The 13,044-nt window shown below is 42.2% G+C and overlaps 1 protein-coding gene across 3 annotated transcripts in view; it reads left to right on the forward strand.

Annotated features, from left to right (window-relative positions):
* Window positions 1-8,396: 8,396 nt before the first annotated feature.
* The window catches only part of CAPN7 (calpain 7), a 34,127-nt gene continuing 29,479 nt past the window's right edge, over window positions 8,397-13,044 (forward strand). For all 3 annotated transcript variants that reach the window (XM_026098615.2, XM_064506093.1, XM_064506094.1), the window contains exon 1: window positions 8,397-8,642. In XM_026098615.2, the coding sequence (XP_025954400.2) occupies window positions 8,415-8,642 (228 nt within the window). In that variant the 5' untranslated portion in view covers window positions 8,397-8,414. The remainder of the gene's footprint in view (window positions 8,643-13,044) is intronic.

The raw sequence follows: 13,044 nt of genomic DNA on the forward strand, positions 1-13,044 counted from the left end.
AACTGCAGCCTCAAATCCCATGCAGTATAAAACCTGTCATTGAGACTGTCTTTTCTTAAAAAGAAGCTTCGGAGTACACAACAAACGAGGCTTCAGAATGAATGATGTACAAAGCTGCAGCCATACACAGTGCAGTTTCGTGTACTAGGGAGTTCAAAGATGCATGTAAAGCATGACAAAGATACAACAAGATCTACTCAAGCAGGTGTTCAAACACACTCAGCTTGAACTAAGCTAAGAGTATTACGATACCAGGTCAACACTGACTTTGAAATATCTTGTTCAAAGGAAAGGTACCAAGCCTCATCCAATTCATGCAATTTAAAGCTATCAGATTAATTGCTTTGAAACATCCAAATGCAGCATATATGTTTAAAAAACTAAATACAGTGTGCTTTTGCTTAAACTTTTATTGAACTGTCCTGGATTTTTTTCCATGAAAAATGATTTCAAACTATGATCTGCAATAAGCAAAGTGTTATTTCTGAGAACAGAACAGTGATAAATTCAGCATATGAGTAAGTTGCTGTAGGGTTTTATTTCACTCCCTTAGCTTTTCCAGGAATAACCATACATCGTTATCACATTTTTATTTCTAGATCAAAAATGGGACTGTTCGGTTTTTCACTGTGGCTGATTTTAATAAATTAAGCAAGCATATATAGCCTGAATTATTATTTTTCTTCCAAGACATCAGACAATATAAATCCTTTAAAAGTTGCTTCTGGTTTAAAAAAAAAAAAAATCTTATCCTCTAAGGAACCCTGCATTCCCTGCAGAAAATCTTTTTCAATGGAGATGCATTTCAGCCTCCATTTTATTATTTTTTTGAAATTAAAAAAATAAATTCAGGATAAGTTCATTATTTTGACTATTTTTGATGATTTTTAGAAGTAACATAGGAAATAAATAGTAAGAAACTACTGGTGTCTAGGTGCCAGTTTGCTCCAGAGCACTTCCTGGGTGCATAATGCAACACGTGCAGAAGAGAGTATCTGTTAGGCAACAATCTAGCTTTTATGAAGACTGCTGCACAGACCTATCTATTGTAATTCACTTACTGAAGGGGGAAAATTAACATTGAAAAGTAGACACCGAGTACAATAAAAAAAGAAACACTGAAGAAAAGAGTTTCATGGCAATAAACTGAAGTAAATCACGAAGGCCATGCTGACCAGCACACTATACCTTCTAGTGCAGATCAGAATAACACTTCTGATCACCTATAAATAGTGAAAGACTACAATAAAATAAGTGAAAGACAACATAGGAATTATTCTCCTTTATACTGTAATGACTCCATTGTCATCACAGAAGGCATAACAATTTGAGTAAATTGAGAAATACAACCCTGCCATCACTCGCCACAGAACCTTCTCTTACTTATTATACAAGATTATATCAGACTGGAATGATGTGTGCCATTTATATATATACATACACACACACAAACAGCACATGAGGTTCTCTTAATTAATGCAGTAGTTCCTACAATGCCGTTTGTGCTTCTCACTCAAACTTTTCACATGAAGTCTTCCTTTTCATTATTATTTTCCCAGGCAACACAGTCAAAAGAAAGAATGTGCAGAAGCAGTTCCCAAAAGTACTCTACCTACTAACAACCGCAGGTAAAGAATATTGTTTCTATCCAAATACTTTTCCCACTTTTCTTTCCTTTTTCCACAGTTAAAATTATGGGCCCTTTTATCATGACCAAACAGATTTGCAAAATTACAGCCTCTAAGAAAGTTCTGAGCCAGTAACCCAGAACTGTAAAAAGAGGAAGTCTTTACTTTTAGAGAATCATAGTACTCTGCGAGAGAGCAATTAACTAACATCATTTTATCTCATGCTGACATTTCTCCCTTCTTTGGGGGTGGGGGACCTCCCCAAGTCTTCTAGCCACTGACTCCAAAATGCAAGCCTAAACCTCTGTTACTCCAAGCCTAACAAAGCTTCAAAACAGAAGTGAACCAGAACTTCAGCCATAGCAGTAACTAAACCAGATCCAAACTAAAAACCTGTTTGTTCAACTTGTGTTGTTTTAACCATCCAACCTCAATCTAGCAGCTACATGGACATCTAGTGGTAGAACACAAGCAGTTTCATATATTCAAAGCTCTATCAATAAAAGTGCTTTATAGCATAATAATTATAATACTACATGCACACTTCATGGTTTTATTTTCAGCTGTTCTTTACCTGGCTTCTTGATTTCTACTAGTGGTATCTGTATGAAATCAGATTTCTGGGGTCTGATTCTGAAGCCTTCAGTCAAGGAAAAATTTCCTTTTAAAGTGAAAAGTGTTTAATACAATCAACAGGTAAGAATTCAGCCCTGAAAAATGCAATAAATGCTAAGGCAGTCTATTTAGCAACAACTTGGTGATACAGCTCATGGGCTGTTTAAGACATTTTATGCATTAGAGAAGATACACAAACTCCAATCACCTGTTAGTCAAATTTGTTCTGGAACCCAACCAAGGCAGATCCACAAACATAGACATAAGGAGCTGCTTCTACATAGCTGATGAAAATATAGGCAAGATTTCTGTAAGTTATTGCAGTATCGGTTTAATCATTGCTTATAGAGGTTGAACACCTTAATGTGGAAATAGGCATTCATTTTCAGCAATGTTCTGCACCATAAGCAGACACTCATGATTTGGAGAACTCTTCCCTTTAACTTCTTACTCTGGTGCATGCTTAGAGGTCTAAGGCCTGCACAGATCTTTAAAACACTATACATCACATGCTTAAAAGAATTTTACCTGGTTCCAAATCAAACTGGACAACCTATAAACCTACAGTCTTTTAATGCAGAATAAAGAGATCATTCAATAATAATATTAAATATCAAAAAGGGGGTTCCAAAACAATTACTGATTATGTTGCAGTGGTGAAATATAGTCCTGCAGTACTTGGAACTGTAAAAATAGAAGGAAATTACCTGTAGTCTGACTAGACATAAAACAGCCTAACCAAGGGAAGCAATCAAATAATGCTGTTCGCCAAGCTAACAAGGTTTTGAAAGTACCTTGGAAAAGGAGGGCCCTAGGGAAAGAAAGCATAGTCTCCTATCTCTGATAAGAGAATAGGAATTTGGAAAACACTCAGTACAGAGGCACTTAAAAAGATTTCCACATGGAGCCTTTCTTCAAAGAAAAGAAGATAGAAGATGTATCTCAGATTTAACCACCAGGGGAAGATATGTGATACCAGTTTTCAAAGTGGAAAAGGAGGGAGGCATCTAGAGAACCTGGACACAGCAAATCCAACTTCTGTTCCTGAGATAAGTGGTCAACCATTGTAAAAAGACCTCAAATTATCTGGAAAAGGCAAAAAATAAGTGATAACGTATATTAATAATACAGAAATACTCTGGTTTGTCAAAGACAACTACAAAAATTTGCAGAAGGATCTCATATCAGTATATATGCAATAAACAGATGAATTTCAAAGTTCGTAAATCATAGGGGAGAAAACACCACCTTAAGGACATAATGACAGATGCTAAACTACCTATCCCTTCTCAGGAAAGATCTGAGTCACTCTGGAGAGTTCTCAGAACTCCAGTCAACACTCACCAGTGGTCAAAAAGTCAAATACAATGAGGAATGCTTACAAAAGAGAAGAAAAACAAACAAAATAACAATACAAGGTACAAAATCAATGATATGCTTACAACTCTAACATTGCACATAGCTGTGGTCACCACATTTCACAGAATAAATAGAGGAAAAAGAACGGTCCATGAGGATAGATCAAAAGATATTAAGAGGATTCTGTTCAAGAAGAAATTAGATGGACAAGGGAAAAAAAAGCCCTGAAGAAAAATGTGAAAGAAGAATACCAAGCTATAAGCAAACTAAAAAAGATAAATGGGATATAATCATCATTTCTTATGAGTTTGGAGGGAGGGAAGGCAAAAAATGAAACTAAGCAACCATATAAAAAAAAAAAAGGTGGAAAGGGGGAAATCTTTTATCATACAACACATTTAAACTACAGAACACATTTCCAAGTTTTTAGAATGCCAAAAATCAAAACTGAGCTAAAGCAACAATTAGACAAATTCATCAAAAATAACCAGTAACTCTAGAAAGAGCTATCAAACATGATTATGTAGGTTCAACCCAGAGGCTGCAGGAAGCTGAGAGAAACGACTACCCTGAAATTGTCCTATTACACTCTTTCCACAAGCATCACCTGGACACAAGTCAGAAGAACACAGGATGAGATGAACCTTTTTTCTGACCCCATGTTACTATGCTGGACAGAGTGAAAATAAAAAAAGAAAAATTTTCAGGAAGAGACTTGATAGAAAACAAGACTATGATATGATTTGGTCTTCCTCATGGTTTGCTATGTTGATTATTAAAAGCTATGGCTGTAATCAAGTGAAAACAGGTCAAGCAGTAAGAATAACTAAGGCAAGAACCATCATCAATATGACAGTGTCTATCACTGCAGCATGAGCGTAAACAGTGAGAAGCAGAGGAGGCAAGGTAACAAGAATCAAAATCAAGGAAGGTAGGAAGAAAAGCTGGGGGACAATAATAGTGTCGCGGAGGCGAAAAAGAAGAAAAAAAAATCTCAAAGAGGAAAGCCAAGTGAGAGTGAGCTGATTCAGTCTTTTTAACAGCAAAGAACTAGGAAAGAGAGAAACCAACACTCGGATTCCCTCGTCTGACTTTGCCTCTGCAAAAAGGCAGGAGCTGGAGGGAATAAGCTACAAAGACATCAAATATAACAATAGTCTTCTCAGAGCATGTTGACAGCAAAAGACAGACAGGAAGGAGAGAAGAAAAATCATGAGATGAGGTTAGGAAGGAATGTACATAAGGAAAGTAGATGGTGGAAAGGATAGGAATTATAAAAGGGTAAAGGTGAGAGATGGTAAAGAGCAAACTCTGGACAAGTATCACCAGAGGTAAGAAAAACCTGAGGCACAGGAGGACCTGGATGTGCAGTCTGTATTTATGCCAGTATGTGGCAGACAGATGAGTGAACTTTTGCCTTAAACATTTCTTGGTACATAAGGTGCAAGGAAACCATAACCCCGAACAAGCCATCTGTTTCCGGCGGAAACAGGACTGAGCTGCTGCGACCCCTGAAATGGTCTCCCTGCGACCACCTGGGACACACCGAGCCTGCACCGAACCAGGGCACGATCGGGCAGAGACTTTGGGACCTGGCCCTCAGTTCAGTGAGAAAGGGCCCCAGAGCTGGTGTAGGCTGGAAAGAGTTACAAGCAGTCTGCATTCCTATGCTTCACACTCCAGGAGGGAGGATGTGAAGGCTTTGAAATAAGGCCTGCTTGGGCGCCAGGACCCTGGGAAACAAAGCCTCCCCTCACTGCCGAAACAGTGTTAATTGGGGGGGGGGGGGGGGGGGGGGGGGGTGTCTGGATTATATCCTCTTCTTCAGGACCTTGGAAGATAACACCTACTGTCACTGCTGGGGCAGTGCTAATTGCTGGAACAACACCTCTTTGTGTTTGTGCCTTGAGAGACAAGGGTGGGACCCAAGGAAGCAAAACACATCTCTCAGCAGAAACCGCAACAGTAAAGATAAGGGAGAAAAACAGCCTGCCTGGGAACAACGATGAGACCCAATAAGGAGCAGGAGACCCCAGACCTAAAAATTACTATTGGTCTGAACTACCGCGTGAGGGGTGGGAAACTTAATTTGAAAAAGCTGTAATTGCCCAGGGATTTCTTTGTTCGAGGTCCCTCTTCGGAGGCACCCAACTCGAGCTGTAACTACTGCACGTGTGTCATTACAATTTATTTATTTATTTGCCTTGATTTGGCTCCAAGCTTTTCGGCGGGAACCTAGGGTCAGACCCTGCTCGAGTTGTAATTACTGCACGCGCATCACTAAAATTTACACCCAGGGCGAAGAGGACCAATGGGACGCCGCTGGATCCACGGGTGGTGATCTCTCTCTCCCCCTCTCCCCCCCTCTCTCCCTCCCCCTCTCCCCCCCTCTCTCCCTCCCCTTTGCCTTTCCCCACCTTTTCTGCCCACTTTGTGGAAAATAAAGTTAAAAGGTTGTACGATATTTGACCAGTTTTAGCGTCTTAATCTCATCCTTGCGATCATAACGAACCCCCTCCCCCCTGCCGATATTGGATCGGGACACAGTGAAAAATGATATGTCAAAAAAGGAGTCCAGGAGACCTACTAGGAATGTAGCTACAGGAATTATAACAGGAATAGGGCAATTAAATTAATGGGAAGAAAACACTGTAATGCAAAACAGCAGGGTAGGGAGGGACTGGCAGGTTTAAACACATACAAGCTCAAAGAAACAAGGTTCCCCAGTACTTACACAGCAAGCCATTGTCAGATAACTGGAATGCATCTCTCCCAGCAAGAAACAGAGCAGACCAGTCAACATCACAGGCATTTACCAGATTTTGCCTCTTGCAAAGCATCACTCTTGCTTATGAATGGATTCTTACCACAGGTGCACATATTTCACACTTCCTCCAGCCTAATTTTGAGTGACTGAAGTAATGGTGCTTCTGGCCATCAGCAGCAGCTCAAGTAAAGTTTGTCTGTTTCCTATTACTGCATAACAGCCTTTTGCACAGATAGTAACATTGCGTGGTATTTAACAACCTTAGTAACTGGAAGCAGTTTTCTGCACAGTATCATGGAAGACAGCAAACTAGAGACATAAGAATCCAAATGTCTGGAATATGCTGACACTGATGGAAAGAACATATACTTATAAGCTAGGAACAAAGGAAATCAGTTTTTATATCTGGCTCCAAAACTAAAATGCAAAAATTGATACATATACATAAAGTCTTGGCCACAGTCAAGACATCACTATCTCACACCACCTCCTGCACCTTTAATATCATATTGTAGAGTTTTATAGCAGACTGAGAAGAAGCAGAAACATACAGCTCATTTATTATCTGAAAAAGGTCAAACATCAGTGTCCATTAATTAACAGAAAATTAATTTTCCAAAGTGACAGAATTTCTGAGAATTTCTTTAACTAAAAGACATACCTTAGTTTCAGTTACAGAGTAAGTGTCTGGTATATATGTATAGCATGAAAAGGTAGATATGATAGAGTGAAAACACTAGCTCTAGATATAAGAAAAACAGTGGAAAAAATGGATTTTAATATTTCCGGGTTTAGCTACCCTCTCTTATGAAGTCTCTAGTCAGAAAACATTGAAAGGGTGAAAGAGTGACATGCTCCACAAGAAGACAGGCTTCAGAATAAGTTTCCTAGGCATTATTTTTACACCTCATGAAAACAATGGCTAGTAACTGCCTGTGTTTTCAGGCAGAGGTAAACTTTCATAATATCATGATAAGTAGAAATGCTGAAAGTATGAATGCATAGCTAAACAACAACTGAACTGGTTTTAACATTCAAATGCAATTTAGGTATTCACAGAAACAACTATCCTAGGGCACTGCCTTGAAGACATTCCTCTCAGAACACATACACACAAGGTTTCTCAGCCCAGAGCTGTCAGACCAGGTCAGCCTTCCCATCTTGCAGGAATTCATCTGGGGAGTGCAGGTGCTATAATGGAAAAAATAAATAAATAAAAACAAACCACAAGCAGCAGTCTTTGAAAGATGATTTTTCCTGAAACTGCTCCTGAGGAAGACAGAAAAGATAAACAGCCTAGATAACAGATTTAGGCTACAGAACTGCCAGTACAAAAACTACCCAAGTTGCCAACCTGAAGCACCCCAAAAGCAATGAGATTTTTGCGAGGGGATGATGCTACAGGCCTTTTTACTTGCTTTCTACTTCAGACTGGCATGGCATATAACCATAGAGTCAAAGTGCTGTGTACAAGGCTAAAGGAACCAGCCTCAAGCCCAAAGCACCTCTTTCCGTGAGAACTAAGACACCCATCTGTAGAGCTTACAGCTCCTAAGAAACCACTACATATTTTAAGTGCCTCCACTAAAAACACCCACCATTAGTACTGCAACACACAGAAGTGACACACTCAAAGCTTCCCCCTACCTAACCAGGCCCCCAGCTCACTTCACCACTGGCTTTTAAATGGGGAGGTGGAAGGGTTGGCAGTTTACACCCCCCCCGTGTTCCCCCCAACCGCCGTCGCACGCAGGCGCGCACCCCGCACCCCGTCGCGCGACACGCGCGCGCCAGCTAACGCCGAGAGCCCCGCCCTCCCGCCGCCCCGCCTCACCCGTGCCCGAGCATGCGCAGTGCAACACCCACGCAGCCCTCGCGGAGGGCCGCCCTCCCACATCGAAAAAACCAAAGCTCCGCCGCCCCGGCGCGCATGCGCAGCTTCTCCCCTTCCTCCCACAGTGTCGCCGCGAGGGGCGCGGCGGGGTTCGGGTGTCCCGGCTGCCGCTGTCGGGGCAGGTGGGCGGGGCCAGGGGGCGGGCGGGGGCATGGGGGCGGCGCCGGCGCCGGCGCCGGCCACAGCGGGTTCAGGAAGGAAGCGAAAGCGGGTGGGGGTCGAGCCGGCGGGCGGTAGGTCTGCGGGGGGGCTCGGTGACGGGAGCGGGGGCCTGGCCATGGATGCTACCACGCTGGAGCTGGACGCGGTGAAGTTCGCGCAGCTGGCGGTGCAGCGGGACCACAGCGGGCGCTACCAGGAAGCGGTCTTTTACTACAAGGTGGGGTGTGGGGGGAGGAAGGGAGACTGCGCGGCAGCCGCGCCCCACTGCGTGTCCCTCGCCCTCCCGTCGTGATTCCCTCAGTCGCGCCACCGCCCCCCCTGCCCCCGCGCGAGTCCCGCTGTGCGCGCGGGGGGAGGGGGCGGGCGCGAGCCCCCGCTGAGGCCGTTGAAGCGGCCGTCGGAGCGGGGACGGGGGATGGGTGCGGCCGTTAGAGCAGGAGGCGGCTTTTGGCTACCGGCCTGTTCGCTGCCCTCTTCCCCCACCCCTCTCGGCCTGCTGCCCCCTTGCCACCGCAGAGGACGGGCGGAGGGAGGAGTGGCTTGCCGCACTCCGGCGGGGGGAAGGTGTACTTTCCCTCGGCTCGTTCTCCCGTCGTGGGTATGCCCTGGAGACTGGGTGGGTTGCTTGGCCGCGGATAAGACATGGTGTTTCCGGCAGGAAAAGAAGGCGGAAGGCCACGCATGCACCTAGAAAGTTTAGCTGGGTCTGGAGGAGCCGCGTCGTTAAGCGCAAGTTGCGCAATATTTTTTCCGTGTGCTTTATTTTTGGATGAGAACAAGTACTGTCTGTGTGGTGCTGTTTATTAACGTGCTTAGACTCACCACCACAGCAATACTTGGAAAGTGGATACATACACTACTTCCACCTCGTGGAAGCATAACCTCTTTGTTGCATCTCAGCAAGCTTTGTGCTGTTTTCCTGTAACCTAGGTAAAAATGTCTCTGACTCGTTTGTCCTCGGCTGTCATTCCTGACACCCACCTCTCCCCTCCATCATGCCAGAAAATCTCTGTTTTGTGTTGGAGATGTAAGGGCTGAGCATTTTAGAAAACTGCAAATGGGCAGATTGAAGCTGTTGAGCATACAACTGGGAACAACTCTATTGTATAGTCAATCACAAAATAAGTAACAGAATTAGACAAGTACACAGGGAAATACAAGATTCTCAATAATAAGCTGGCTTCAGACCACATGCTACGTGTTTCTTATGCTTTAACCACATACAAATATCCTTTGCACTGAAACTGCTTTTGAGTTTACTTTTCCAGCACAGCTTCAGGCCTTTGTGACCTGAAGTGTGGTTAAGTTGCTTCAGTGTCATGTTCAGTATTTCCAGACTTAATAATGGTATTTGATAGCTTCAGTGCAATATACAATATTCTGCATGTGTTAATTTATTTTGTTGGTTTTATGCTTTGCAAAGTTACATTAAAGTTATATGTTTCTCTTACTTTTCACCTGTAAGAAGGGATTTTTTTTTTGAGCCGTGTATTTGTCTTTGGTGCAGTGATTGTTACAGATATTCCATTATCCTGCTGAAGTAATTCTCTTCCATTAACTTACCAAGTGCTCTGCAGTTGGCCATTTATTTCCTGAATGCTAGATGTCTGTGAAATGTATGAAGAATACAGTGTTTATAACCTTTGTGGGCCTGTGCATGTAAGTGTGACAGGATAGGAAGGGGAGTATATTTTTTTAACCTGGCTGTTAATGTAGGGTAGCTGTCATCATATTAAACAGCATGCGTACATGTTTGTAAGAGGCATAATTACAAGTAAACAATGCTGATAAGCACAGGAGTCCGTAAGTGTATACACATGGTCTGATGGCTGTGTACAGTACAGCTGCTTATTACGATACTTTTCTCAGCATATCTGGAAGATTGTTGAGTGCTCAACAGAAGAAAACCATTGTTATTTCTGTACAATTTTTGTACAAGGAAAATCTTTCTCACTTGCTGTATGTGCATGATATTATTGCTAAGAGCAAAGATGCATCTCTGGTAGCATTGGTGCACCTCAAGCTACATGAGTATAATCTAGAAAATGCATTGTGGTTTACAGAAGCTAGGCGACAGAGTAGCGTGAGTATGGATGCTGCGTTGTATGAGGAAAGCTCTGAGTCTCATCTCTGCAGTGAGCATTTCTAATATTCAGACAGGTGGCTGTTGGCAGTCTAGGGCTAGGTATTGATTCTTGCATCAGGTGATATGTGAAGGCATTGGTATTCAACTTTATTTTGACTGGGGCAGGGGAGAGCAAATTCAGCATGTATCGATCAAGTGTTTTTTGTACCTATTGAGCAAGTATACATATATCAATTGAATTCTTTGTACGTAATTTAGACTAGATAGGTTTGGCTTTGCAGATGTTGCCTGAAGAATCATTGACAATATTAGACTGAACAAAAGTAGTTATGAAATAGGATCTAGTATTTTGGAGGTGCTTTATGCATGTTCTGACAGTGCAAGTGAACTCAGACCTGTTACCAACTTCCTCACTAACTGCTCGAAGCAGTTCAGTGCACAGTGGTGCCGTGATTACTTCGGACGTGGGAAAGCTTGAGTACCAAATTCGATTCTGCAAGAACTTGACCTAGGAAAGAAATGTGGGAAATGCTACATTATGCTGTTGGTAGACAGCAAACTGACTTGTCTGAGTGGAGTGTCTATGGCCAGCAAGTACTGTTCACTTTCAGCTACAGTGGAATTTTGACAGACCTACAGAGGAGGGCTGCATGTGAACCAGCTTAGGGTAACAGTGCTGATAAAGATGCTATACAGAAATGTCAGAAACAGATTTGAGCAGCTGATGACTTCAGCAAAACTGCCGAAGAAAGTTGCCAAGCTTGACTGTCAACCAGCAGCTACCAACTTGCAAACTGATGACCAGCAGTTAGTTTAGTGTGAGTGTGGCACACTCGTTATGGCAAAGAACAGTAGTGATATTGAGGAGACTGTGAATACCGACTCTGAATTGCATTTCAGTCTTTTCACTGGAGACAGCTGACATGCTGCCTCTGCAGGCAGTTGGTCGAGTGCTTCAGTCCTTCAGAGGCTTAATGCACAAATGACCTTTTTTCCTCTGTCTGCATCTAAAAAGCAGGCCAAGCAGTTGTGCTTGGAATCACAGAAGAAACATCAGTTATGTATTGTTTTTGTAGCACTAGTCTGAAAATCCACATTGTTTTTTTGTATTATATGTAGACAACTTACCATTATGATAGAATACATATTTTATCTGTACTTGTGTTATGCCACAGAAACATACGTATACACATTCTTTGAGCAGATTTCTGTAAGTGCTTTGTTTTTCCCAAGGATAGCTGTGTGCTAGGCCTTAACGATATTTAATTGCTGCATATAAATGAAACAGAACTTCTCTACCTTTGTGTTGCTGTGGACGCATTTTATGTGATGTAGTATGGTGATGGATTTTGACTGTGGTGCTTGTCAGTAAAAAATTATCCTAATAATAAGCATAGGCTGTGCCAGGATCAGCTTTAAGTTTGGGCAAAACAGGCAGATGCCTAGGGGCGCAGACTGATAAGCAGGACCAAATCACAGTCATAAAGCAAGCAAGAGACTCTCTGGCCATGGCTCTGTCCTTGCTCTCTGCAGAGCAGCCTTTCTGAGCACCATCTTTGTGGAGCAGCTCCCTGACAGTTACTATTCTGCTTCCTACATGCTTGGCCTGCTCTGTGACTGCCTCTGTTCTGCTGCTGTTGGCAAGACAGGCACTGCCACAAAAGTGGGGCACTTTGAATGCAAAGAATGAGGACAAAGTAAGATATTTTATCATCATTTTGGGGGTTGACAGAATTCAGTTTTCCATATGTTTCTGAGACTGAGTCAGCTCTGAGCTGTTCATTACAGTCCCGCCAAACCTTATGTATTTTTCATAAATTCAGTGAATGGGTAGAGAGCTTAGAGGATTGAAAGTATTTTTTCATAATAAATTTGTACTGTATAGAAAAAGTCTTAATGCAAATAACATACTATGCTTCCAAGTTAGAGACCTATGCTCCCTCCTGGAAGTAAGCTTCCATCAATATCCAGTGTTTTGTGTGCATACAAATCTTTAAAGATCAAAGTGTGAGGAGCTGAGAACTTTTAATTTTGTAGAACTTTAAGATTTGATAGCTTTATTCTGGCCATACTAATAGAAGGTGATTTCTAAAACAAATTTCATGCATTTTAGTTTGAAAAGCCTTTATATTGATTCATTTCTCATTATTTTCAGATTAAATGCAGGTAATGTGAGTAGGGTTTGTTTTTTTCCCCAACCTTAAATCTGAAGCCTTTCAAAAATACAAGTCAGATCATGACCTGTGGGCTTTACTTAAATCAGTAAGTGCATGCTTGAAAAGGTTTGTTGTTTAAAATCCCTTAAGCCATGCTTTTGGCTAATACAGACAGACCTGACATCTGTATTTATAGAATCTGAAGAGATTTATTATAGTTTTATAGGTTGTCCCATGTGCAAGAAATTGAACAGAGGAGAATTGGTTTCATTTATTATAATTTGAAGCTTGTTCTTTTCTGGCAGATTTTCCCAACAGCCACTGAGCCTTTATGCAGATGTGGCGGTTTGCTTTCAATACAGCTCATCATTCCTATA

The sequence above is a fragment of the Dromaius novaehollandiae genome, chromosome 2 (genome assembly GCF_036370855.1).
Source record: "Dromaius novaehollandiae isolate bDroNov1 chromosome 2, bDroNov1.hap1, whole genome shotgun sequence".
Lineage (NCBI taxonomy): Eukaryota > Metazoa > Chordata > Aves > Casuariiformes > Dromaiidae > Dromaius > Dromaius novaehollandiae.